A 27,047-nucleotide genomic window follows, 5' to 3' on the forward strand; every position below is an offset into this window, starting at 1 on the left:
GTGCAAACTCAGCGCTAATTATTCCCAGTTTCTTCCCGAGTGAGTTATAACCCTCTCCCGGGCTGCTTCTGTTATGTTTTGATGTTGTCTGCTGAGCCGCTCTGGATAACTGTCTGCAGCGGCTCGTAAGCAGCTTGTCAGGATCTGCCGCTTGAGCGCGTCTCACCAAACGGCGCAGGCAGCGGACGGGATGCTTGTCCAGGCGGAGGGATGAGGCTGTTCCCATCATCTCGATCCAGAAGCTGCTTATGCAAAACCCTCTCGAAAGGCAGCGGGAGGTTCCCCTCTGTGATCCCGTCTTCCCGCAGTGCCCGTGGGGCTGTTATCCGGAGCGTTTCCCTGGATCCCCGTGGCGAGGGTGTGGGTGAGCGGGTGCGTGTCACCTCCCTGGCACCAGCTGGGACACGCGGATCCTGCACGTCCCCAGGGCTTAAGTTTTTCTGCTGCCGCATCCGGAGCTGGATTAGAGTCTCCTGCAGCCTGTGGGCCATGGGAGGGGTGCCAGCCAGGGGACACCCATGGGGAGGAGTGTGCTGCGTGGCTCTTCGGTGCCTGGGGCTCGTTTCCAGCCTCGCTGCATCCGTCCCATCCACAGCCGCTCGAGGAGCCTCGGAGGCTGGAGCAGCCAGCTGATGCAAAAAGTTGCCTGGTCGGTGTCACGCTGAGCTGGTCGGTACTGGGAGCACCTCCATGGCAAAGAGCCGTGCTGGGGAAGATGGGCTTTTGCTTTTTCTTTCCCTGGAGAAATGCTGGGGCAGTGGGGCCAGCTCTCCGGCTTGCCCAGAGATGCTGTGTTCTGGCAGCTCCCGCCGCTCAGGACCACTCTCTCGCTTCCTCGTTGTCCAAGCGTCGGTGGGGATAAGGGGGTTAATGGAGACCCCTCTTAAGCAGATAACACTGCAAGTGGCAGCAATAATGACTTGTTCTGCTCTTCCTCTTTAGTATGGAGAGGCTTCTTTAATTATAGGTTAAAGTGGTGCTCTGTGCCAAGGAATAACTGTTGGTGATGGGTGCTGCTGGGAGTGACTGTGGGTGTCAGCTGCTCCCCTACACCCCGTGCAGCACCCCAGGGTGCGAGTACCGAGAGGCTGGTGCTGGGGTTGCGCCCCTACGGGCAACACAGCGGTGTCCTTAATCTGGATTTTGGGGGGGGGCAGACCATTGCTTTGCTTGGGTGGAGAAAGTAGGGATTGATTAGAAGCATTGCGTCCTGTCCCGTGCCTGCTGCTTCTGGTGTCCCCATGGGCCATCCCGCTTCGGTCCCCCGTGGAGGTGGTGAGTGTGTGCCGTGCTCCCATCTCCAGCCCACGTTTGGAAAAGGAGTTTAAAGTGGGAGTGTAAAGCTTTACTGCTGTTATTAAATTGCTGTTGTAGGCAGGGAAACGAGTGCTGTGAAAATAAGGAAAATATAAAATAAGGAAAATATAAAAAGGGGGGGCTCTGCGTGACACCAGGGGTTACTGCCCGCTTCTGCAGGGATGTACGGGGGGAGTAAAATGCAGATTGGTGCTTTGCAGGGCACAGAGGAGTAAGAAGTGGTGTAAGGGCTGCCATAGTAGCGGTTAAGGCTTAATCCACCCTGGGGACACATCTCTTACTGAAGAAGCGTCCGTTTGATACAATCACTGCCCTGAATTGGATGCCTGCAGGCTTAAAAAGAAGAAAAAAATATGCCACCAAACTTATTGGAAAATGGAAGCGTGAATTCACGAGTGTTAAAGTGGTGGAGCAGAGATGAAGATCTCGGTGCGGTGATGTGCACTGGCCCCTTCCCCGCCGTGTCGGAGGAGGGAGGAGCAGGATCCTGCTGGCCCCGGCACTCCGTTATCTCCATAGGCAGCAACTCCCAGGGAATGATTAAATCAATTAATTGATTTTCTATAGCTCATAAGGAAGTCAAATGGCATTTCCATCAACATGTGATGAGCAAACGCCCCACTATGGCCTGGAGGAATGTTAATGGCTCTTTATGCTTTTATTACCCCTTTTCACTCCTAAATCAAAATTCATCCTGAGCCCTGGAGGCAGCAGGTACTTCAGAAAATAAAACTAGCAGAGTGGGAACCATAGCAGCCTCTGTAAAAGTGGGTTTTTCCCACTGATTTATTTGTTTCTCTGGCCTAAACGAGAGACCAGGGCTCAGTTCAGCTTGGGCGGAGATTAGCTGAGGTTCATCCCGCGGCTCTGCCAGCGCCCCCGGCTCCTGCGGGCTCTGCTTTGGGCTGCTGCCCCGCGCTGCTGCCGGAAGGATGCGGCCGCTGGGCTCAGCGGAGGCTGATGGGTTTGGAGGAAGGGGATGATTTATTCGTCCCTGGAAACAGAGTGGCAGGATGCCCGGCACTGTTTGGCCAATATTTTTGGCTGAAGGAGAAATGATAATCATTTTGGAAATGTTAAATTAGGGAGTTCTGTTTCTGAAACATAACGTTCTGGGGCAGCTGTAAATAAGGTTGTGGGCTCGAGCGCCGGGTGTGCGGAGCCAGAGGAGCGATGGGGGTGCTGAGCCTCCCGAAACCTTTGTCTGGCTGATCGTGGGGCGTGCAAATCCCAGGTCGAATCCTTCCCCTGCCCAAGGGGTTTGGGCTGATTTCTTGCAATCCTTGGGGCATCGGCTCCTGATAATACAATTTTCCCCGGGTCAGCAACAAGGGCCGTTAGGAGAAGAACTACTTGATGCCGCTGGAGAGATGCCTCTCTTGTAAAGACCAAGAACCAAAACAAGGGTTGGTGTCGGAGGGGGTCCCTGGGTCTGTGGAGCCACTCTGGGGGTGCCCCTGTGCTGCGGGACCGGCGCGTGCCGCTCATCCCCTGGAGCCGGGGGTCCTGGCTGCAAAACCGGGGTCCAGCTTTGCCCCTGGTGCTGAGAGCATCCAGCCTGGTGCAGGGTCCAGCCGTGCCCCAGGAGCCCCGGTGTCCTCTGGGCTTTGCTACTGGCAACTGCCCTTGAGCGAGCCCTGCCCTGGAGCCCGTGTGTTTTAGGAAGCAATTTAAAATCGATGTTAAACTTGTAGTTTGAAAGCCTCGCCTGCAGCGTGAGGTGTTTGGAGCACTGCAGAACAGCTTAAAATGCAATTTAAAATAGTGCTGGCTGGCAATAGAGGAGCAACTAAAAATACCCTGCTGGTACTTTAAAAAAAAAAAAAAGTGAAAGGGGGATGAGAAGGAGGAAGAAGATGGGGTTAAAAAATTAAATAAAAGCTGAACTGCAGCTTGTACTGGGGTCGTGTGTATTTGTCTCCTCTTCCCCAGCTCCTCGCCATCCCCCAGCCCATCTCCTGGGACTGCTGCGGAGAGGAGGAGGTGACTGAGCTCATTTTGCCTGGAGAGTGATGGCTTTTGGCAGGACTTGTGGGTCCGTCCCCATGTCCCACAGGGGACACCCGGTCTCTGGTGTGTGCGTGGGGGTACGAAGTAATAAAAGTTGGGGGGAACAGCCCTACGCTCCCCCTTGCAGTAATGAAACGCTGCTGCCTGTGAATGTAAATGTCTGTTTGTATTGCTCAGCTTCCTGCCTTTTCTTATTTATATGGAAATAGGGAGTGAACACGTGTTGGGGTGGCGATGGAGAGCCGCAGTCTGGAGGAGCGGCAGGAGCCCCTTCTGCAGGCTCAGTTTGGGGTCCCGCAGCCCAAGGGCTGCCCCGAGGGAAGGAGCGAGACCCCAGACCCAGTGGGGTTGGTACGGGGACACCGGGCTGGCACCCCCATTCCCAGGCAGGAGGAGGCTGCTTCCTAAACCCCTTGGGCGGGCGCTGGGGTTTGCTCAGGACCTCCCCGTGTCCTCTCTCTCTCTGCCCCACCTCCTCCATGAAACCTAGTGCGGTGTCCCCCTCCCGGGAAGGAGCTGCAGCGTGCTGGGGCGCGGGGCTGCGGAAGGGGACCGGAGGATGGCTCTTCGCTCGTGAAGCCGATGGCAGCGCAGGAGAGCGGAGCCCAAGGATGTGGCTTCGCCGGGGCTGTCCGGGAGCGGGCTGGGCAGAGCGGTGCCTGGCTGCAGCGGTGGCATGGCGCTCGTGGGAGCGATTTATGGGGCCGGATGGGATTGCTTCCCGTCTGCTGGTGCTGTTTTGGGCAACGTGCACGCCACGGCACAGCGGGCTCTCGCTTTCAGCAGAACTTCTGCAGCACATCGGTCTTGCCCCCAGGCACCGCTGGTGTGCGGGGGGCTGTAGGAAAGCTGGGGGGGGGTCTCTCGAGCCCGCGGCAGGGTTGCGATTGCTGCTATCGCACGGCTGCGTTAGCAGGGCCCTGGGGCTCCTGCCCAGCTCAGTTGTGGCTCGTGGCCACCAGCCCCGCGGTGCTGGAGCCGGCCGTGCAGGGCGTAGCGAGGCCTGATGGGCTCTGCCTGCCCGTGGGCGCAGCGAGAGGGAGTGAAAACATCCCTGAGGCTGCCCGTTTGCTGCTGATTGCACAGCAGTGGCTGAGGAGATGGATAAATCCAGGGGGTAGATGATAGCAGGCGGGCGGGACATAATCTACTTTACCAGCCGGTGACTTAAGGCTGCTTAATTTGGCTGATTACCAGGGAACTGCTTCGTTGCTGACCATTTCCAGCGGCTCAGCAGCAGATCGATGGTGCAACTGGAGCCAAACACAAGCGCCCGCTTCCCTGGCAGCCCCCAAGCTGCTTCGTGGACTCCTCCAGGTGCAAATTGCTGCTGCTGGCGTGCCAGCTCCCTGTGCGGCTCCTTGTGCTGGGGCGCTGGCTAAGCAGGTCTATATTTTCTCCATATAACTTAAAATAATAAATCCGTACAAGTTTAATTGCAAATGGGTTGGTTTGCTGGAGGGAACAACTGTCTGGGCACCCATGCTGGCGAGCGGGTGCCCTTGAGGGGTGCAGCCACCCTAAGGGACCTCATCCATCCCTGGGGCAGCTTCCCCCCAGGGTGGGTGCCGAAGGGATGGGGACGGGAGGTGGCCAGCCTGAGCCTGGCCCTGGGCTTTCTCGTTGCCAGTTAGTGCTGGGGCTCTGGGCTCTGAGTGCGATGGATTATGTGTCAGGGTTAGCTGGAGCCCGTGGCTAGTTGGCTTTTTGGTTTTTTAATCTGCTTGAATCAAAATCAATAGCGAAAGTAAATAGAAGAGGGTGGGAGGAGGAGAGGAGCGAAGGGCTGGTGCTTTGTTCCCCAGGAACAGGGGAGGTGCTGGGGTGGGTGCCCTCCCGGGAGGATGGGGTTCCCAGGACAGCCCTGGGTACCAGGTACCCAGAGAGCCGGGCAGTGAGGTCTGGGTCCAGCTGCACCGCGGTGGGGATCCTCCAGTTTCTTCTCCAAGAAATCCTTCAAGAATACATTGTCCTTTTGAGGGGTTTAAGTTGCCTGGAGTTGTCCTTTAAAGGAAAAAAGCAAAGCAAGTGATGCTTTAGACTGAAATTAATTCAGCTGGTATTTTCAATGGACATAAGTAATATCTTACCATCTCTGAGCAAATTCCCTTCTCGTACCGGAGCGTTCAGCTGTTGCGAGACAGCCAGGCAGGGATATGACTTATGTCTGAGAAGGGGGGAAAAATATCAACAACAAATCAGCCATAGTATGAACAGCGGAGATATATTGTGAAATTGCGTTTTAAATGTCAGGGGGGTGTTTCAGCGCCGTTCAAACCCATGTGGGTCGAGGCTGTGCCTCGGTCTCCCCCCCGCCAGGAGGTGGGCTCTTGTGGCTGCCGGGTTAGGGAGGCTTTTGCTCCCGTTCAAACTGGACTGGTTTTTGGGTGGAAAAGCTCCCTGTAAGCAACCAAGGTGGGATGCCACCTCTGCACCCATGGGCTGGCACCGGGGTCCTGCACCCACTCGGAGGAAAACACAAGGGGTGTGTTGGGCTGAGTGCTGGTGTGCAGCTCAAACCCCATTGCCCCAACGTGTTTCTCTTTCCCCATCTCCTCGGCATTAAGCAGTGTGAGAGCCCCCGAGCAGGATGAGTCCCAAGGACAGGGAGCTGTGGTCTGGGTCCAGCAGCTACGCAGGGCAAGGAGCTTGGAATCGGTCCAAGCAGCTAAAGGGAACATGCCCCCAAAACGCAATTTTTTCTCCCAAAGGGTTTCAGCTCCTTTTGAAAACCTCCATCCCAAAGCCACACGCAAACCCACGGGACGGGGTGACATCCCGCACGTTCCCTTCGTGCTTGTGAAGTGCTGGGTAGAGATAGCTCCCAGCATGAGCAATGATGGGTCGGTGTGGGGAGGATGCTCAGGATCCCAAAACGTGACGTCTGAGCAAAGAAACTCCTTCCCATCTGCTCCTTCCCCCGTGGAACAGCCTGGGCTTTGCCAGCGCCACTCCGCATCGTCTCCACTGGTCCCAGCCCCATGCCGGGCTGCCCGGCAGGGAGTTCCCCGCGCCATGGCAGTGCTGGAGATGCTCTGCGAAACGCTGCTCTCTCAGCCGCTCTCCGCTCCTGCGCGGTCGCCCTGAGGCAGCTGGCATTGAACTTCACCCTCGCGTCCAGGGCAGTCTGCACACGCAGCAAAACTCGCCCGCGCGTCCGTCCTGGCTCCCGTTCCTGGAGTTTTCGGTGGCAGGTAAAGGCAGGGGGTGGGACGCCTGCCCAGGGATGTGGTTGCTCCAGGAAGGTATTTTAAAGACAAGTGTGTCATTAGTGAATTCCCCAGGGTTTCGACCCATCCAAATTTGAGCGTATCGGCTGTTGACTATTCCACTGGTTTCACGGAGAAACTATTTCTTCTTCCACTAGACATCGCCCTTAGGGGATGCTTTCTTTTTTTTCCCTGATTTCATCCAATTACTTAGCTGTATGCTCTTCTGAAGCACCATAAATAATTCTCCTCCCTCTGCTGTGTTTACCAGCATGTCTCATGAAATCCAGTAAGATATGATTGATTGCAATCATTATTTCCTAGTGCTGCTATGAAAACCTCTGTCAGGTTCAGTGATTGCCTTTAAAGAGTGGCTGCCACTCAGGAAAACTGTCAAAAACCTGTCATACTTTACCAAACTCCAATTAATCTGTTGAGCAGTTTTACTTGTGTTTTCTTTCCCATCATTGCTGATTATCAAGGGTAATTAGAATATTTCTCCTTTGTAATTAGCAGCTCGCTTACTTTTCTTTAAAAAAAAAGTGGTTTGCAGGACTATTTTACTGGGTTTTTATGCTCTCGAGTCCGATTTGGGTTTATCCTGTCTGCCTGAGGGCTGTTCGTGAGCCTCCTGAGGACCTTCATCGCTGGCTTAGGGGGAGTCGCTGGGGGTGCCGGCCTGGCTCACCTCCATCCTCCGACCGCCCATTGCTGGCGCGCGCTGTCAGGCAGCCGAGCAGCCGTTCGGCGGGTGTCTGGGTCTCCGCTTCACGTTAACAAATTAATCCTGGCTCTTGCATTTTTAAAAGAGTCGCTTCAGCACTTTTCCTCCTTCCTTTTGGTTTTAATGAGACACACTTTCCAAGAGATGTAATAATCATTGCCAAAAATGTCAGACCGTTCTTGTTATCCTCCTTAAGCTTCTGGAACAACAACAACAACAACAACAAAACCAGGAACAGAAAAAGAGAGGTGTTGATGAGGAAGGGCTTTGACTTCATCTCCTAGAGCCAGGGGAGGGCTGGGGGGAGATGTGCCCCTGTTTTCTGGCAGGGTGCCCGAAAAGATAACCCAGTGAAGGCTGAGATTTTTTGTTTTTCTTTTTATTACTATTTTTATTCAGGATTTGGGGTGGGTTTTTTATTTCTTTATTAGAGAAGGAATATCTCCGCTCGCTGTTGACAGCAGAGCTCAGAGCTTTGCTGCTGAGCAGCATCCTGGAATCGCTCGAAACCATATGGGAAATTGGATGGTGGCAGTGACACGAGGGGAAATCTCGGCAAAGCCGCGGGAGAGCTGGAGGGAACCGGGCTGGCGCTGAGGGCTCGGCTGCGGGGCCGGGGCTCGTGGCTCCGCTCGCTGGCGGCTTCTCCGGGATCCTGGGGGAAAGGGTTTCATTCCCCAGTGGGAATATCCTTGTCCCTCCTTAGCGATTTGGGAGCAGAGCTGTCTTGTGGGGTGTGCTTCTGTGGTGAGGACTCGGAGCAGGCGTCCTCGGCTGGATTGCCTGGGGTGTGGACGTAGCCCAAGCAGGAGGAAATCTCCATCTCCTGCTCCTGCTTGAGCACGGGGTGATCCCTGGGGAGCTTTGCCCGGGTGATGGGGACACAGACCTGAGCACCCCTGGGTGCCCGGCACGGACATCAGCTCGCTGCTGCCTACTGGAAACGTGAGCCCTGTGTAGCTCCGTGCCTCAGTTTCCCTTGTCCCCCTTCCCAGGGCAGGATGAGACATCTTCAGTGGGGCTGGAGAGGCTCCTGGGACCCATCCGAAGCCCCTCGGAAAGGGCTTTCCCCAGGTCTCCTCTGCGGGGACGAGCTCTGTACGTGCATCTGGGTTTTAATCAGGGGCCAGAGCTGTTTCTCTGCCCGGGCTTTGCGAGAAGCTATTTACATTTCAAATGAGCTGCACCACTAAACAGGCCTTCATAATTAAACAAATGCAGCCTGGCTACAAATGGGGGTGACAGCCCAGCCCTGAGTGGCAAAGGCAGCAGCGGCTCTCGATCATCTCCATTGCCTTCCCAGACACGATCCTTGCATCTTCCCGGTGAACCAGCATGACCTGACCCCACCCCCCTCCCCCAAAACAAGATGAGATCCAAATCCTTGGGCCAGGGGGACCACTCCATCCATGGAAACGTGATTATGGTTTAAGTCCTTCTGGCCAGCTGTAGCGGTTATATCGGGTCCTTTTCCTGGCCTCCAGACTCCCCAGCCAGCACAGGAGCACGCAAGAAGGATGTGCAGTCTCCATCTCCCTCAAAAACTGAGTTCAAGGTCTAAGCTCTGACCTGCTGGCAGCGCTGGGATGTCGGAGCAGGAGCAAATCTTGAGCAGAAATCGCCGTTCAGGGGGCAGGCGGATGGAGGGTGCCAGGGGCTGCGAGCCATGGGCACAGCCCAGCCGCAGTGGGGATGTCACTGGAGTGGGCTCAGTCCCGGGAGTGAAAGCCTGTGGGGAAATCACTGATGTGGATTTTCTGACTTAAGCCTATCTCAGAGCTTTTCTGTTTTCCTTGGCCGTGTCTTTGCCCGGTTTGCCCAGCTGTGTTTGGGGAGGCCCCTCTACAAACTGAGCTCCGGGGTCCAAGTTTCCACTTTTTTCCCCCCCCGGTGTCTTTTAATTGCGAGTTCATTAGCACTTCTGCTCTTTAACAAGACAGGCTGTGACTTGTGTCCCGCCCAGGGGATTGGGAGACCTTCCTGGTGGGATGGGCAAAGGTGGCTCCTGCCTTCCCAGACCCATCCTGGGAGATCTGGGGCTGCACAGGACCTCGGGCACCCACAGATTCAAGCAGAAGTCGCTGACTTCTTGCCATGGGAATGCAGGGAGCGTTTGGGGAAGAGCCTGGTTTCAATCTCCGTGAATTCTTTTTTTTTTTTTTTTTTTTTGAGGAATTGCTTTTGCTCTCAATTTTTCTTCCATTTTGTTAGATAGCGTCAGGAAGAATAATGTGTTGCTGATAACCTCAGCCAAGCGTGGAAGACAGCCCTTGGCGAGGTCTGGCTGGCCTGGTGTCAGCTTCTCGCAGGGGTTAAGGGTTGGCTTATAACCCTGTCTTCATGTGCCGCGCGTCCGACAGCGACAGACGGCCGCAGCGATGTGGTGCTGCAGCGATGTGATGCTTCCGTGGTGCCTGGCAGGGGGACGTGCGAGCGCTGAAGCCCCTGGTGCAGCTGCGGTGCCGATACAGCCCTCCTCCCAGCCCGAGAACGGAGCCCCAGCAGCTGTGGCTCCAGTCCTGCAGCGTCTGGAGCTGGAGTTCGGGGGTGATTTACTGGGGGGGTGGGAAGGGAGCCGGGGCTGCGCCTCTGCAGCAGCGGGAGCCGTCACGGTGAGCTGGTTCCCACCGCAGCCGTACGCACCGCGCTCATCTGAATACCAAAGCCCGCTAGCCCCCGGTTCGGGCCAGCCTCTGCGCTGCTTGACGTGCGCGGCGCCCTGAGTCAGCTCCTGCAGCGAGGACAAGCCCGTGCCACGGCCGTCCCTGGCACCCGATGCCGTTGGGATGCCCCGCTCCATCCTGCCGCCGGGGCTGAGCCGGGTGCAGGGTGCTGTGCCGGGGTGGGGGACCCAGGGGACGCACCAGCACAGCCACCCTGTGGCTTTGCAAGACCCGGGTTTGTGTCTGTTTGGGGATGCGTGAGATGTCCGTAAGTCCCCGATAGCCACCCGGGGTGTCCGGCAGCCGCTCGCCTTCCCGGCGCTGCCCGCCTGGCTCCTGCTGCTCCCTAAATTAAATATGTGCTGCCTCTTGAAAAGCACGTGAGTGGAACGGCGGAGATAAGCTAAACGGGAGAAGTTCAGGGGATTATGCACTGATTAAGTTATTACTAACGTGAAATGAGCTGCGCTGAGATGAAACAGGAGCTTTATTTTCTGTTCCCTGGCTTCGGGCTCGGGGCTGCCTGTCACTAGACTGCGGATCAAACTGGGAGCCAGGAGCTCGTGTATCCCCCGGCGCTTTCAACACAGCGGCGGGTCGGTGCTGTGCAAACCCGTAGGAAGCAGAGCGTTAAACGGGGCTGGGAATCGGGGGCCTTCCCTGCTGGTGGGGGGTTTATTGAGATGCAGCGCTTGAGACGGAGCTATTTCCAGCGCTGGAACGCTCACCCTTTAGCAGATTTGGGTAGAAAAGAAATTTTTCTCTGCGACAGGAAAATCCGGTGCTGCTGGGAGGATGCATTGGGGGAGGACTGCATATTTGCTCCGTTTCCCGTGCTTTTCCTTACGCGTCCCCTGCAGGCTGCAGCCGAAGGCGGGATGCTGGGCTAGGTGGGTCTTGGAGGGTGAAAAACAGAAGTGCGAAATGAACGGCTGTTTGGTTAGCGTTTGAGAATAAAGTTGGTTTCCCGTAAGCGCTCAGGACAGGCTGGATCGGGGGAGACAAGTCAGGAGTTTATGCCCGGAGAGGAGGCTGGGTCCGGGGCTGGTATAACCGCTGGTATCCGGAGCTGCAGCAGCCCGGCTGGATTTGGGCACAGGCAGGGCTTAACGCGTGCTCGGGCAGGACGGCGGGGCTGTGGGGCTGCGGGCAAAGCCAGGGAGGGGATGTCGGGGGCAGCAGGGCACCGAGACGGGCCATAAACCACCGAGCCCAGCAGCGGGGCTGGCGAGCGCAGGACCGCGGGCAGTTTCGGGGTTGAAGCTTTGGGGAGGGGGATTTTCTCGGTCCGACACGGCGGTGCCCAGCCCGTGACCGTGTCTCGCTTGCTCTTTGTGTGCCTGCAGTGATGGGCGCGCTGGAGTCCCGAGGGGTGCTGCGGCGAATGAGCGACATGCTGGAGATGCTGATGAAGAGGATGGACATCCTGGCCAGGCTGGAGAATAGCACTGACTTCCACAAAGGGGACGAAGCGCGATTCCCTCTGGACAGGTCAGTCGGCCGCGCCGATGCCCCGTGCAGACCCCGTGGAGCGGTGCCGAGCTCGGGGGGGTTTGCAGGAGCGAAAAAACCCCCGATGTGCTCTGCGGTGTCGGGCTGAGCCGCTGCGTGGGGATGGTGGAGCCCAGCAGGGCATGGGGCTCGGGCAGATCTTTTGCAAGCTTATTGTCTGCCATTTCTGGAACTCTTTTGAGATTTCTGAAATTACTGTGTTCTGGGGGGTTTCCCGTAGCACGTGTCACAGCTGCTAGTGTTGCAGCGTGGGAGGGTGTCTCTTCGCCGCCGTGCTGCGGTGGAGCTGGAGGTGGGACTCGGCGATGGCTGGAGCAGTACTTGGGGGCCAAACTTTGCAATGCCAAAAAAAAATACCAGCATAGATTTTGCTCAGACGGAGTCACGGGTGACACGTGAGCGGTGGGTGGCAGGGACGTGACATGCAACGATCTCCTCTGCCTTGTGCCGTGCTGCCGGAGCCGGTGCGGGAGCTGCGGTGCATCCCGATGGCTCCCGCCCAGCATTCCCACCTCTGCCTCCTGCCGTGGCCGCGCTCGGCAGCTGTCGGGGGTTCCCGTGCCTCCCCGTTTCCATCATCATTTCCACTTCTCTCCCTCGCTTTCCCTATGAGTCTCTTTTGCGCCTATAATGGAAAATAGAGTAAGTGAGCCTGTAATTAAAGGCTGCGCTGTGCTGTACTGCCTGCACACATGAATTAAAGCTGCACAGGCAGCCTTGGAGTGCATGGTCTTGCCTTTTAAGTAACATAATTTCAACTACTGAAAAATATAATTTACCTTGGTAGTGGCAGGTGCTGGGGATGTTGTTGTTACGAGGCTGGCTGGTACCCAAGCGTACAAGGAGGACAACAGTAATCCCAGGGAGCAACGGACAGGGCTAATACAGCCGGCAACCGGAAGGCGCTCGCTCACATTTGATGATTTTCTTGGTGAATCTTGTGTTAAAAGAACCGGTAATTTCAGGTGATCGTACTTTCTGTACGCCAGCAGCCCAGAGATAAACTTAAAAGCGTTTATGCGAACTGGCAGCAGTCGCTGCGGATGGGGATCCCGTGTTTCAGATCTGCTGTCTGGCTGGGGACGCCGGGGCCATCGCTTGGAGAGACCAGAGAGGGTGGGAGCTGATGGACCAGCACATGGAAACAGCCCTGAGTTTTGTGTATGTGCTGAGGTGGGCTGGAGCGGTTGAGATTCCACATGTCTTAATTTTCAGGGATAGAAAATCAGGGACAGCTAGTTTATCACCTTTTGCTCCTTATAAATTACCCTTAAGTGCATTCAAGTCCCTTCACTTGATGCTGCATCAAAACTGATCTGCGTCGTCTCCTTGTTCTCACCTAGCCTCTGAAGATCGGGTTTTGGTCGTGGAGCAGAGCATCTCCAGATGAAGCAACCACCGTGGAGGGGGGTTGTGGGTGGATTTTTGCTGTGATGGTCTGTAACGAAGCACTGGTAGCATTTGCAAACGCTTGCGAAGTGTTCCCTGAGAGCTCCCCTCCTTCCCTGCAGCCCCCGGATTTGGCCGAGGTCAGTGGTCAGAGGTGGCGTGTTGGAAGTGTCCCAGCTGTGCTGGGTCTCAGCGGGTTTGAGTGGCTCCGTCCCTGCTGCCACGCGTGCTCCCTTGTCTGTAGTGCCTTGTCTTGGCTTGTCCCGGTCCCTGCCCTCCTTCGTGGGGTGCACGAGGCAGCTGGCAGCGTTCAGAGCCGTTCCACCCCATCTGCCGCCCTGCTCCGCGCAGAGCCTGGCTCTGGGCTGACCCCGCTGCTCCGATGGATGCTCTCCAGAGCTGCCTGGAGCATCCCGGGGGGAACCGAATAGCAGCTGGTGCAAAACCTGGGCTGAGACCCCCCGGAGCTGGGGAGAGGTGTGCTGGGGTCCCCGTCCCTCGGGGGTAACCAGCTGCAGCCCCCACAGACCCCGTGTGCCGAGGGGGAACGGCCGCCACCAACCTCACCGGGGCTGAGCGGTGTCTCCCGAACCCAGATCAGCCCCGTGGCCATGCAGACGCCCTCGTGCTCTTCGTTATTAGGATGCTGGGACTCCACCAAGCTTGTATCCACTTCCCCTCCCTTTTTCTGTGTCTTTGATCACCAGTGACCGACTTGAAGCTGTCAGTGAGAGATAATACAATTAGAGGGTGCTAATTTCAAAGGGATTTTATTCTTTAAAGCATCTCTGGTTTAGCATGGCGGCCGCCTTGGACTCCTTCCCTGCTCAGCAAAGCCACGAGTGCAGGCTTTGCAATTCCACCTGCGCAAAAGTGGATTAATTCCTGTTTTTGCAAAGCACTCTCCCGCTTAACACTGGATCTCCGATAAAATCGGGAGGGCTTGGGTTTGCCAAGCCCAAAGGAAGAGGTGAAAGCTTCGGTGGGCTTTATGGAATAGCCCGTGAGCGCTGCTTCCCCTCAACGCCGCTCCGGTGGAGGTCAGGGGTGGTTTTTCCCCTTGGAAAGTGCAAAGGGAATTTAAATAAACAGAGTGTCACTAATGACCTGCCTTGGAAAGCCTCCCAGCTGCCAGGGCAGGCAGCTTTACGTGGCTGAAAGTTACTCCAAGATCTTTCTCGCTCCATAGGTGCTGTCTGATCGAATACTCTACGGGTGCCTCTCTGTGTAGCCCGCCAGCCTCTTGCAATGCTTTAGATAAAACTCTTGGAACACCCAAATGTCCAACGTCCTCCTTCGAAGAGTTGCCCGGGGGTTTTGTGGGGTTTCACACTGGGGTAAGGGGACAGAAGCTGCACCCGTGACCCAGCCTGCCGTGTCGCCGGGCATTGCTGGGTCCCTTCTCCAGCCCTCCCCGGGCTCCTCCCTGCCTGCACCCTGCCTGTGCTGGGCAGGTAAGCGATGGGTTCCCTAACGCGGGCGAGCAGCCTGCCAGTCAGCTGCAGAAAAATCAATACCGCTGTTAATTGAAGGCAACCATCGTAAATCATCAGAGGGGAAGGAAATTAGAAGTACTTACAGAGCCTCCTGGAGAGCTGTTTACTGGGCAAGGGAAATATTAGTTTGCAGTGGAAGTGTTGGTCTCTCGCTGGAAAGTGCTTGGGAGGGAGGGAGGGGGCCGGCACCGTAACCCGACAGCGTTGGAGCTCGGAGAAACCCTTCTCTGGGGGCCAGGCTGCCCCTGACCTGCCCCGTGCCCGTGGGGAAGGCTGGGGTCTGCAGCGCCGGCAGCCCTGGTCATCGCTCTCCCACACGCAGCGGTTAGCCTGCAAAGGGTGTTATTTGCTAACGACTGATTAATCTTCAAGCTTAATTACTACCAAGGCTCAGTTAATTTCTACACACTTTAAGTATTTGTTCTTGTAATCGTTACATGACTCTGTATTCCCCCAGTAATTAAAAGTCTCACAATATGACACTAAATGGGTGATGTTCCTGCATCCTGCCAGCCTGGCTCTATTAATTCCTGAATTGTCGCCGTTGATAAGCTGGCTTTAGAGAAATCGCTGCCAGATGCTGCGGTCCCCTGCTATCCAGGTGAGCCCGGAGCGGTCTGGTAGCCCTCCATGCCTCCTCTCCCCATGTCCTCAGCTCAGCGAGGGCATCTGCGAGGTGAGGCTGGTGCTGTCCAGAGCGGGCAGAGCCCCGGAGCAGCCCGTGGGGAAGGTAAGACCTGTCCTGCGATCCAGCCCAGCTTTGCTGGGTTGTACTTTTGCCGAGCAGAGCTCGGCCGCGGGAACAGCATCATCTCTTTGATGCTACCGTGGGTGGGACTGGGAGTGGGACTGGGAGGCGAACGGCTGGCAGGGGAGCCCAGCATCCAGTGCTGCAGGAGCCTTCCTCCCCGCTGCTCTCCTTCCTCGTGGGTCCTGCAAGCTGTTTCATCCCAGCAGAGGCAGTGCATTGTTTCTTGCCAGCTCCTGAGCACGTCTCCAGCCCGGTCCTGGGTGCTTTCGGCATTAGATTAGAGGGGACGGGCACAGCAAAGGGGTCGCTGAGGACCCCTGGCTTCTGGGGTCCCCATCAGGGTCAGGGGAGGAGATGTATGGGGAAATTCATGCCTGGCAGCTGAGAGGAATTGCTTTTCCCTCTAAGGCAGAGTGGAGAGGGGAGCAGGATCCATCCATGTGCCCCGAGGGGCTTTGGGCTCGTTGGAGAGACCTGCAGCCAGAGGGTGATGGGCATCGCCCACGCCGCGGGGGGGCAGGTGCCCGTGTGTGCCCAGGTCACTCACACCCTCCCCTCCTGCTCCCAGGCTTGTACCTCCCCCAGCACCTCCGGCTCAATTTGCTGAACCGAATTCTGCGATAGGCTTTACTTTGTGTTTATTTCGTGCCTCTCCACCCCAAAGCATTGATACGCCGAGGGCTGCTTTATCGCTGGGCTTTGCAAATGAGGCTTCTCGATGCATTAACACGAGGAGGCAAAGTGCTGTTGCTAGCGTTTCTGTGCCGGGGTTGTTCGTGTTGTCTCGGGCGGTTTGTGCAGGGAAAGGTCTCGGCACCCTGTCCCCCAGGGCAGTGGAGCCCAGGGCTTCGGGGGGCTGCTGACGGTGCTGCAGGATGGGGAGGAGCGTGGCAGCAGCCTGCCTTTCCCAGGCTGTGTGTCTGATTTACCCTGCGAGGATCCCGTTAACCCTCCATCAGATGTCCCTGATTTCGGAGCAGCGGGGATCGAGCAGCCCCCTCCGGAGGGACGGGTGTGAGGGAGGGGGCGTCTGGGGAGGCTGTGGGTGCTGATGGTGGAAACACAGACTGCCAGGATAACCCTTCCCAAGTGAAGCGGAGCGTGCCCGTGAAACACCCGGCTGGCAAAGGAAACGCGAGGCCGAGGGCTGTAGGAAAGCACGGGCTCTGGAGAGCATCTCGTCCAGGGAGTCCCCTGCCCTGGGGCTCACGGTCAGAACCGGGTAGTTTTGGTCTGACTGTTGGGTCGGTCCCTCTTAGTTGAGACTTCTGAGGCTGGCGACGTCTCTGTGGCTCACCGAAGGCGGTTTCTGCAGCGGGCTGCTCAGGCATGTAGGCAGATGTGTCCGATTTATCGTAGACTGGTTTGGGTGGGCAGGGGCCTCACAGCCCACCCAGTCCCACCCCCTGCCGTGGGCAGGGACACCCTCCGCTTGCCCAAAGCCCCATCCAGCCTGGCCTGGAACACTTTGTGCCCCAATCAAGAGAAGATTACCATACATCAAGTGATGTATGATCCCGTAACCCTCCTGTCCGTCACCCTTGGCGTTCACGTAAAGAAAACCCGCTGCTGCCTGGGCGTACGGCTCGGCTCGGTGCTGCTCCGGGGTCAGGGAAAGTGAAGGTTTGGGCTTGGGGCTTTGGCTTCGTGTTCTGCTCAGAGCACTTTATAGCATTCATAAAATATTTTAATTAGCAGTCTCGGTTATACTTTGCTGGCAAGTTCTCCCTGTCTTGGAGAGATGCTGGCTTTGATTGGAAAGTTGGTTTTCATCTTTTTTTTTTCATGAAATTTATTGCCAGCTCGTTAAAATGGCAGAATCCTCCCCTGGGGTGTGCGGCCACGGGGTTTGGGTTAGCTCAGGGTCTGGTCCTCTAAATGCATTGGTGTGAGAAATGTCACTCACAGTAAACTGCAATTAAAATAAATGGCAGTACTTTGGTGAGTTAAATGCTCCGGTATTTGTTAACGTGATTTATTACGTAACTTGGAGGAGTTCAGGCAGGGCTCTGCCTGTGCATCATCCGGTATTTGCTTGGGATGAGTTTCCAAGGAACGTTCCCCTCCCGAAACACATCCTCTGGGATATCAATTCCCAATGAGCGCAGACATGGCCAGAGTGAACTCAGGTCTTTATTCAGGTGTTCATGGAGAGGAGGTCGAGCTGTTTGCCTCAGCCCTGAGGTGTCATGGAAAAGATTTCAGTGTACAGAGATACCAGAAATTGTATTGGAAGCATACGCTGTCGTCAGATTTTTAAAATATTTTTATTTATTTTTAAATTTTTTATCCAGTTGACTGGCTGGAGCTGCCCGTGAAGCAATAAACCCACTTCTCAGTTGTATGGGCCTTCTTATACGCGGTTCTCAAGGAGGTTGCCAAGGCGGGTGCAGCATCCCTGTCCTTGTTTGATGGCAGGAGAGGCACTGGGCAGCTGAACGACCCAGCGGAGCCCGCACTGGGGGTAGCAAAGCAGCGGGTCCCGTGCCTCAGCCCCTGCGTTTCACCAGCGCTTTTTTTCTCCCCAGTGTTACTCCAAATTTCTGCCAAGCTGATAGCAGCCAGGGCTTCGGGCTTTTGCTCTGCTCCCTGGGGGTCTGAGCTTTTCCCGAGCGGAGCAGGGCACGGGACCCTCCCCGCGCTCCCCGTCACGGCGTGCTGCCCCCCCCCCCCCCGCATGGACCACCAGCTCAGTCCAAGCCGAGGTTGTTTATCCAAGCTTAGGGCAATAGCTCCAGCACTGGAGTTATGAGGATTAAAACCAGGATTACAAGTTAAATCAACACAAAACATGCAGCTGAGCCTCATGAGCGGGGCACCCACCCGGCCACCGCTGCCTCTCCCGCTACACCCCCCATTGGGAGCATCGCTGTCAGGGAGACGTGACCCAAATTTTAGGGAGAGCATCAGCCACCCGGTAACCCCCTTGTGTCCGTGGTCCTGTCCTTGCGCTCTCCCCCGTGGGCAGCCCTGGCTCCCGGCCTTTTGGGTGCAAGCCACCTCAGAAAGGACGCAGGGATGCGCACGAGGGCATGGATCCCCAAAAAAGAGTTGTGCCTCCAGCGTCGATGAGGTTTACTTGGATTCTCTTACGCCAGAGGAGCAAAGGTCTTAATTGTTCCATCTTCTTGGAGATTTAAATCACCTTTTTTAGTTATCCAGCATTGGATGAGGTCCCTGGGGACCCCTCGGCTTTCCTTGGCTTGTCTCCCGCCTGCTGTTGGGTGACGCTGAGCTCGTCCCACCAGCGTGGGTGGGTGGATGGGCGCACGGATGGATGGATGGATGGATGGATGGATGGATGGATGGAGAGAGGAGCCTGAGCCCATGGGGTGACCTGCTGGAGATGCCCTAGGCGTTTGTTTCTCCAGCTATTTGAGTGGGCAGCACCTCGAATTCTGCAGCCAGGGTGACGGGAAGGTGCTTTTCCCCTGGCCGGGAAAGGTTATCCATCAGTGCCGCCTCTGGGATTTCAGCTCCCTGCCCTGGGGAGCGAGGCTGCACGGGACAGGACGTCGGGGGTGATTTGTGTCCCCGGAGTGGGGAAGCAGCGAGAGCCCAGCACCAGCCCTGGGCACCCTTCCCTGCTCTGCTTGGGTCTTTGGGGCGGGGGGAAATAGATCTTTAAAGAGGCAAATGGCAGCGCAGACATTGTAATGAACAAGTTGAGATCCTTTGGTAAACTGCTCTGTGCAAATGTTGCATTTGTTGATGTATTACCTTCAAAACATCTGCTTTTCTCCATCTGTATCGGGCTTCCCAAAGTCACTGCTTTCACCAGTTAATAACAAGAAATATCGGATGAGCAAGCAAATATGTTTAGGGCTTGTATTATGAAGACAACACACAAATAGAAAGAGATTCATCTTTTCATAATGCCACTTTTATAAAAGGCAATAAAAATACAGTGCCTTGTAAAGGGATAAACAGGCTGAATCTGAGCTGCTGCTGCAGGGTTGGGGACAAGAGACAAAGTGAAGGGAACCAAATTAATGCATAAAAAAGTAAAGGAACACTCAACCTCCGGCTATATTATATGGCAAATGATCTGCCAGTGGGGAAAGATACATCTTAATAGCAGTTTTTGAAACAAGATGAATACTGTATACAGTGCGTTATAAGGCATGGTGTGATCTGAATCTTAATCAACATGGGGAAATATAAATCTGAAAATAATAAAGATGAAATCAATATTGATGGTTAGAAGTAAAAGTACTGTATTTGCTGTAGTAAACGGTTTTAAGGTCCCAGGGAAAAATTTGTTCTAGAAAACCCATAGTAATTTACTATAGTTTCAATAGCTGGCACAGCCCCAGCGCATTTTGGTGGCATTTATATTGTCACTATAGAAAAATTTAAAAAGCAACAAGGGAAAAAAAAAAAAAAACCCGTCGCTGCTCCCCGTGCAGCGGTAGTGCTGGAACCGAGTTCTCCTTTCCGCTGGGCTGGCAGGGGCTGCGCTGGCATCCCGGCTCGGACGGAGACGCGCGGTGGGATGTCACTGAGCAGAATAAGCCACTTACCTTGTCCTTCCCGGTGCCTCCAGTTACTAAGAATAAAGCATCAAATTCTGACGAGCTACAGAAAACCTTTTTGCGTTTGAGGTTTTGCTTTAAATATCTTATTTTCTTGTCCTCTACCCAGGTGACAAATCACTGTAATGACAGGTGATGTAACTTACGCTTAACCTTCTTGTCGTCTCTTTAATATGTTAAATGAAATTTGCTGCTCAAGTGATAGCCTTGTTGCCCAGCAGATAAAAACACCGAGGCGGCTGCGGCAGTGCTGCCCGGGTAAGTGCGAATACCGAGGCCCATCGGTGCTCCTGGCGTGGGAGCACGACTCTTCACCCCGAGCGTGGCGTCCCTCGCTTGAAGTCCTGGGGGTTTGGAGAAAACTAGTTTGACAAGCAAGGGATGAGCGCGCAAGCGGTGGGAGATTTGAGCCTGGTTCCTTATTTTGGAGGGACGTTTTCTGCAGGTTTTCCAATTTCTTAATATGTGCCAAGAACCACGGCGGACATTTTTTGTGTCGCTTTGCAATAACCCTCTGCGTTTTGGGGAAAGCCTCGCGGAGCGCGTGCGACTTGCCCGTCTTGTTTGTGAGACCTGGAAGTGCTGTCGGAGCGTGGTGATCAGACAAACGTTTTACATCAAAGGGCGCCGATTTGTAATCACTGTGTTTGGGGAGCGGCTGGAGCTTACGAGAGCTGGGCGAGCTAGGACGGACGCCGGGCCAGATCCATCACCCGGAGGAAACCGCCGCCGTGGCCGGAGCTCCGGCAGGACTTAGGCTGGCTGGGAGGCTGAGCCTGGAGGAAAGCCTTTTATTTAGGATAACGATCCCGATTTTTGTTTGAACGTGTTTGTGGGTGCCCAGCGCTCATTGCTGGCTGAGCTGAGGTCTGGAGGTCATCAGAGAGGAGATGGGGACCGAGGTTGCTGTTGACTTTTGAGATTTACCTTATTACTTGGATGTTTGCGAGTGGGATCGAACCCAAGTGAGAATTGGGATAGCTTCTGGGAGGAGGCAGAAGTTGGACCGTGGGCTAATCTTGGTGCTCAGAAGCATGGGAGCAGGGCTGCCAGGCCGGTGCTCATCCTCTCTCCTTGCCACGAGTGATGGAGAAACCTGAGGAGCATCTCCACCGAGCCAGCGTCCCTCTCCTGTTGTTGGAGCAGGAGATTGGGTTCGCTGGCTCTAAATTCACTGCGTCCTTGCGACGTTTGCTCCCAAACTGCCCGTCCAGCTGTTCCCCGCTCACTGAGCGCCTGCGCGTCACCCGCCTGGTCTGAGCCTGCTTGCCGGTGGAAAAAGGGTTGCAGAGATGGGGGGGCTGCAAGCTTTTAGGGCTGGCTGAGCTGTGCAGCCCTCAGACCAGGAGTGGTTTATCTCCTCAGAGCCGTGCTGACAAGCAGAGCTTATCACAGGTCATTTTTGTGCCCGTTTTTACCAGGTGGAGCAACCTCCCTGCTGCAGCGGTTGCAGTAGCTGGCAGGATACCTGGGGTTTATTCTCTGCAAAGGTTGAAAGTTACTTGGGGGCAATGGTGTCCTCTGCATTTAATTATTATTTCTTAAAAGCCTAAGATATGTGGCTCCCTGTGGAGGTATGCAGCCTGAATGTCGATGGTCATAAACCATGCCAGAAGGAAAAACGTGGGCTGCTTGCTGCTAGCGAATGGACTTTAAATCAACAACCGAAGCAGTATCGGTTCATAAAACTGGGATTTTTTTAGCCTTGAGGACAGAGGTACTTTAAATCCCAGCCTTCGGGTTCACTGATCTGCTAGAGAACAAACATAAAACTTCACCGGGAAGGACCTGACATCAGCACATATTTTTTGTGCCAAGAGTATTCAAGGTAGCCCTTTTGGTTTTGCTCGCTGCTTATGACATTTCCCTGTATTACAATGATCTCGGCGGCAGCAGGAGGAAAAACTTACGACCCAGATGCTGCAGAAGGGGAAATTATTTACTGCGATAACTGCGCTCCTCGGGACGTGGTTGTTGTTTGCAGCGGAAACGGCAGGCGAGGCGTTGGAGGTGGAGAGCTTGCTCCTTGTCAGGCCTGGCAGGGCACCGCTGCTGACGGATTGAGTTCTCTTGCCCTTTTATATATTACACCGGGTTTTAATTGACACCCGGCCTCTTTACCGTGCTCTGTCGCTCCCTCTACACAGTGTGTTATGTAGATGAGTTTAATGGTGCTGTTTACCCAGGACGGTATTGATTGCGAGGTTTAATTCGATAGACGGCATGCGCGGCTATTCGAACCGGTGGAATCCGATCTCAAGGCTCGGCGGGAAGGTGCCTGCGGGCTTTGCTGGGGCTGCGATACCCAGCTCTACCCTGGCTCGTGCAGCACTGCCGACGCTCGCCCCGGCGCCCTGTCCCCGCACAGCCCTCGCCGCTGCTCCTCGCCGGGGGAACTGGAAATCCGCTCGCCTAAATCTTTGGTGGATGGGCTGGCTCAGACCATCCAGGTGTCCGCCTGTGCGTTTTGTATCTGTCCGCAGTCTGCTCCCCAGCCCTCCTCCGGTTTTGCATTTCTTTGTATTTTTGGGTGTTTTCTCCCCTTTTTTTTTTTTTTTCCCAGCACGGCTTCCTACATGCACCGCAAGGCCAATAACCACAGCAGAGGGTTTTCAAGCGTAGCACATCTGAAATAAGAAAACCAAATTTTTCCAGCCTATTTAATATTGCCCCATGTAAAACGCACAGATGTATCTGTGTTTATCAGCACGCTGCGCAAAATGGCAGGATAGTGATTTACACAGGTTTTTAATCAAACCTCTTGGAAGGCAATGACCTCTTTGCCCGGTACACGCTGGACCAGATGTTTCCATGTCGCATCCTGGAGCTAAGTTCAAGCTGCTGGCAGCTTCCAAGGATGGCACGTTTGCTGTAAGCACCCCTGGGTGTCACCTCTGGGAGACATCAGGTTTGCAGGGTCTATTTGTTTTTTTTTTACCCAGGTTCCAGCCAGCAGCCGGGTTGATGGAGAGGATCCAAGCTATAGCTCAAAACGTCTCCGACATCGCAATAAAAGTGGATCAGATTCTCCGGAACAGCCTCCTGAACGGGAAAGGTGAGTGTCCCTGGGGACCCCCATGCCTCAGACCTCCTGCGCGTTGTGCAGTTGCGATAGGGAGATCCAGCCAAGCCTACCATGAAAAATTTGGTAAAAATGCAGAGGAACGGATGCTGGTCTGAGGTTACCCAGCTCACCCCTGCCTGCAGCACTAAGTAGGGCACCTGAAGCTCTTCGGCAGATCCGGGGGCTGTTTGTGTCCAACTCTGTGCAGATGCAGCACACGGTCGGACCATCTCTTTGAGGAACAGGAGGTCCTGAGTGCAGTCTGAGCCTTCTCGGAGGTTTCCAGGGCTCTCACCTCGCTATTACAGCCAGGAAGGCTGGAAAAGAAGGCTGCATAGGGAACCACGTTCCATGGCCTCTAAAAGCAGTAATCTTCTCCTAAAAGCCTTGCCTCACTTGGCCCAGGAGGCCTCGAGAGCAGGAGAGATCAATCTGCAGAGGAGCAAGACCTGGGAGACTCATGCCTGCGACGGGGGGGAATGGTGACAAATCTGAATTGCTGTCAGAAATAAATGCCACGGAATTAAATGCAGAATTAAAGATGAGGAGCAGTGCCAGCACAAACACCTGGACAGAAAAATGTGGCGGTTTGGATCCAAAGCCCAGGGGCTGGGATCCAGTGCCAGGAGAGATGTTCCCATCCCGCTCTGGCAGTGCTGGGAGGGCAGCTGGGCTCTCCAGATGTTTCTCCACACGGCTGCCTGGTTCCTGGGGTTTGGACTGGCATCATCACGTAGAAGATGCTTCTGTTACCTCTTCCACCTCATGCTTTTTGAGTTATTGACAAAGGAGGGCTTCTAGGAGGGGTGGTGTCTTTTATTTATCCAACCACAGAGGAAGAAAAAATCCTATTCCCTTTTTAGCCACTTCCGTGCCTTATTCCAGGGCTAACCCAGGGGGCCGAGTCTTCTCTCGACAGCTCAGGAGGACAATTTTTGTTGCAAGTTTACCGCATAAAGGCTGTCGTGTGCTTCCTTAGATACTGCAGCCTGCTTACGGGTGATCAGCAGGAGCGTGGATAGGTGGGACCTGGGGTCTGGACCAGGCTGAGAGCAGCAGGGAGATGCTATAGAGAGACCTGCTGAGATTTAGGAAAGGGGAATGTGCTCGCAGCGTTGAAGCGGGGCTGGGGGGTTTCCTCTGTTTCCTCCCTGACCTTAGGGAAGATGCTTCACATCCTGGTGTCCCGCTCCACCGAGCGGGATCGGGCTGTCTGCCGGCCCAGCTGCGGTGCCGATGAACGTGCTCGGGGGCTGGCAGCCCCATGCCATTCCCCGCCAGCGTTTCTGGCTGCTCCGTCGGCATGCCCCGGCTCTCCCCAAGCCCAAATTGTCTTTCTGCAGTGGCAGAAGGCAGGAGGGACCAGTGTGAGGTGCCCAGGGACCCCAAGTACCCTGACTGCGCTGGCAAAGTGGAGGTGAGTCGGGGTTCCCTGTCTGGGGGAGGCTCTCGACCTGGGGTGGAAGCTGCTGGGAAGGGCACAAAGCAACGACCCCGGGGGTTAAACTGGGACGGGCAGCGGGGAGGGGGATGCTTTCCAGAATAAAACTGTTTGCTGTAAAACGGGAAAAGTGTGGCCCGTTGCAGGAGGAGGAGCAGAGCCAAAGTTGTGGAAAGCAAAGCCGGGCTGTGCTGCAAGGAGGAAACACGAGGGAGGTGTCCAGCCTCCTCTGGGAGCCTTCGCTATACGGATGGAACTGGGTTCTCCCAGTAATAAGGCGTATACCTTCAGTTTTAGTCGTACGAAGTACTGAAGCCACGGTACCCAGACGTGCGCAGGCAGCAGCAGAGACCACCTCTGCCTGCAGCCCTCCCTGCCTGTTTCTGTGTTTAACGACAGAAGCGCTGTCACATCATCTTTAAATACCTGGGGCGTTAGCTAGCGTCTGGGGAATGATCTCAGCGTTGCACAGGAGAGCATCTCGTTAAGGTGGCGAAGACCTCCGGTCTCAAACAGGATGTCCTGCCTGACCCCACCTGCGCTTTACACCTGAACGCAGCCTGGCATTTGGCCCAGAGCATGATTGCTTTGTCAGAGGGCATATTTACATGAACTAATTAAAAGCATCTCCTTCTCCCCTCCCCTTCCCAGCCTCCTGCTTCAAGCTCAGGCTTCTGCAGGGCCGAGTCTCCCTGCAAAGATGTTGAAGGGTATATTAAAATGATACCGGGGGGTTGTATTTTCCTCTTCCCCTGGTGCTAGGCATCCTTTCCTTCCACGATTTGAGTAAATTCAGAATGTAATTTAATTCTGGGAGGCTGCAATTTGATCTCCTGTCCGGGTGATTGCTACGTTTTACATACTGGGCGAAGCGACCTGTCTCCTGACTAGATTTGTTTTTGTAGTTGAATTAGGAAGAGGCTGGCAAGAGCCGTTGTGGGGGATGATAAATCACTGCCTCGGTCGCTGGTTATTCTCCTTCATGTGAAATCATCCTCGGGGACTGCTGGTGGGTCCGTCTCCTTGCCCCGCTGCACCCGGGGCGATGAGATCAGCAGCTCGGCTCGCTCCCCAGCAAAGCTAACGAGAAGAAAACCCTGTGGGGTATCGCATGCTAGGGATTAATGGCTGTGCCCCCGGGGAAGGCATGGAACCAGTGCCGGAAACCCAAGCAGCCCCCAGCAAACCCTCCTGGCTTTTCCTCTGCCCCGTGTGTGCTGCAGGCACCGGGTGGGCGAGCATCGGCACGGCGGCACTGGTGCTGAGCGTGCGCTGGTCCGCAGCCCTTTACCCACCCTCTGCCCTTCAGTTCTAGCTCCCAGCTAGAGAAACGTGATGGAGAGTAGAGGTTGCCCGTAGCAGGGGCAGCTCGCAGGGCTGTCGTGTCCCCTCCCGGCCGGAGGACGAGCCCTACGTGTTTCTTTGCCCCCCTCGCAGTGGATGAGGGCCAGGTGGACCTCCGACCCCTGCTACGCGTTTTTTGGCGTGGACGGCACCGAGTGCTCATTCCTCATCTACCTCAGCGAAGTCGAGTGGTTCTGCCCTCCCCTGCCGTGGCGAAACCGGACGGCGGCTTTGCCTTCCCCCCCGCCGCTGCCCCAGGTGCAGGTAAGGTGGGGGCAGCCTGCGTCCCGCCGGTCCCGGGGGGCTGGGGGGGGACGATGGCTTCAAGGCTGCTGGAAGTAAATGTTCCCAGAGCCAGCAGTGTCAGCATGGCCATGATGCCCCACCTGGGTTTTCACAGAATCCCACAACGGTTTGGGGTGGAAGGGACCGTTAAAGCCCATCTAGTCCAACCCCCTGCCATGAGCAGCGACGTCTTCAACCAGATCAGGTTGCTCAGAGCCCCGTCCGACCTGACCATGAACATTGCCAGGGACGGGGCATCCACCACCTCTCTGGGCATCCTGTGCCAGTGTCTCGCCACCCTCTACATAAAAAAAATGCTTCCTTATATCCAGTCTGAATCCACCCTTTTTTAGTTTAAAACTGTCACCCCTTGTCCTATTGCCGCAGGCCCTGCTAAAAACTCTGTCCCCATCTTTGTTCTTCTAAGCCCCCTTTAAGTACCGAAAGGCCATGAGAAGGTCTCCCCAGAGCCTTCTGTTCTCCAGGCTGGACAACCCCAACCCTCTCAGCCTGTCCTCGTAGGAGAGGTGCCCCAGCCCTCCGATCATTTTGGTGGTCCATGTCTTTCCTGTACGGAGGAATCCGGGATGTCACGAGGTGCTCTGGGTGCAACAGGGCCCCTGGGATCTGGTGCGTTAAGCGGAGGAGCTCTGGTGTCAGGTCTGGTGGCATCCTTCCCTGTCCATCCGGGAAGGACCCACAGCACCTCAGCTGTGATGGGCAAAGCTCCGCCAGCCCCCATGGCAGCCCAGGGGCTCCTCTCACGGCCACTTTCCCTACGCTTAAAATGCAGAGCGTGCTCCTTTCCTAGGCAGCTTTCCGGAGCGACCTGGCTCACCTCCTGGAGCTCATCGGCACGGGCAAGGAGTCCCTCAGCTTCATGAAGAAGAGGATCCGGCACTTGGCCCAGCAGTGGCTGCGGGCAGCTCGGCGCCTCGAGCAGAAGCTGAAGGACCGGCAAAGGGACCAGAAACACGTACGAGCAAATTGCACGGGGGGGGTCATGGTGGGGAGATGGAAGAGCTGAGCCCTTGGGAACATGGGGAGCAGAGACAGCGGGGAAATGAGTGAGCTGGAAGGAAAATTCATTTATGGAAGTGTGCGTGCCTGCAGGGTTGGTCTGTGGTCCATGGGTGTGATCCTGCATGCGTCTGGGCTGTCGCAGGACGGGTGTTGCTGAACAGTGGGATGAATTTTGGAGACGGGTCCTGGTGGGTGAGAGACAGCGGCCGGCCGGCAGACAGCCCCTGGCAGCGGGCAAGGAGTCTGGCACGTCTCCTCTGCGGAGGTGCCGAGGTTGCTGGCCC

General features: G+C 55.6%; 1 protein-coding gene across 3 annotated transcripts in view; it reads left to right on the forward strand.

The window, feature by feature from the left end:
• Nucleotides 1–27,047, forward strand: part of MGAT5B (alpha-1,6-mannosylglycoprotein 6-beta-N-acetylglucosaminyltransferase B) — a 68,626-nt gene that overhangs the window by 14,217 nt on the left and 27,362 nt on the right. For 2 of the 3 annotated variants that reach the window (XM_054846692.1, XM_054846693.1), the window contains exons 3-7: nucleotides 11,270–11,414; nucleotides 22,549–22,661; nucleotides 24,014–24,087; nucleotides 25,549–25,719; nucleotides 26,552–26,716. In XM_054846692.1, coding sequence (XP_054702667.1) covers nucleotides 11,270–11,414; nucleotides 22,549–22,661; nucleotides 24,014–24,087; nucleotides 25,549–25,719; nucleotides 26,552–26,716 — 668 coding nt within the window. The remainder of the gene's footprint in view (nucleotides 1–11,269; nucleotides 11,415–22,548; nucleotides 22,662–24,013; nucleotides 24,088–25,548; nucleotides 25,720–26,551; nucleotides 26,717–27,047) is intronic. The other variant, XM_054846694.1, reaches the window with a different exon arrangement.

The sequence above is a fragment of the Grus americana genome, chromosome 18 (genome assembly GCF_028858705.1).
Source record: "Grus americana isolate bGruAme1 chromosome 18, bGruAme1.mat, whole genome shotgun sequence".
Taxonomy (NCBI): Eukaryota; Metazoa; Chordata; class Aves; order Gruiformes; family Gruidae; genus Grus; species Grus americana.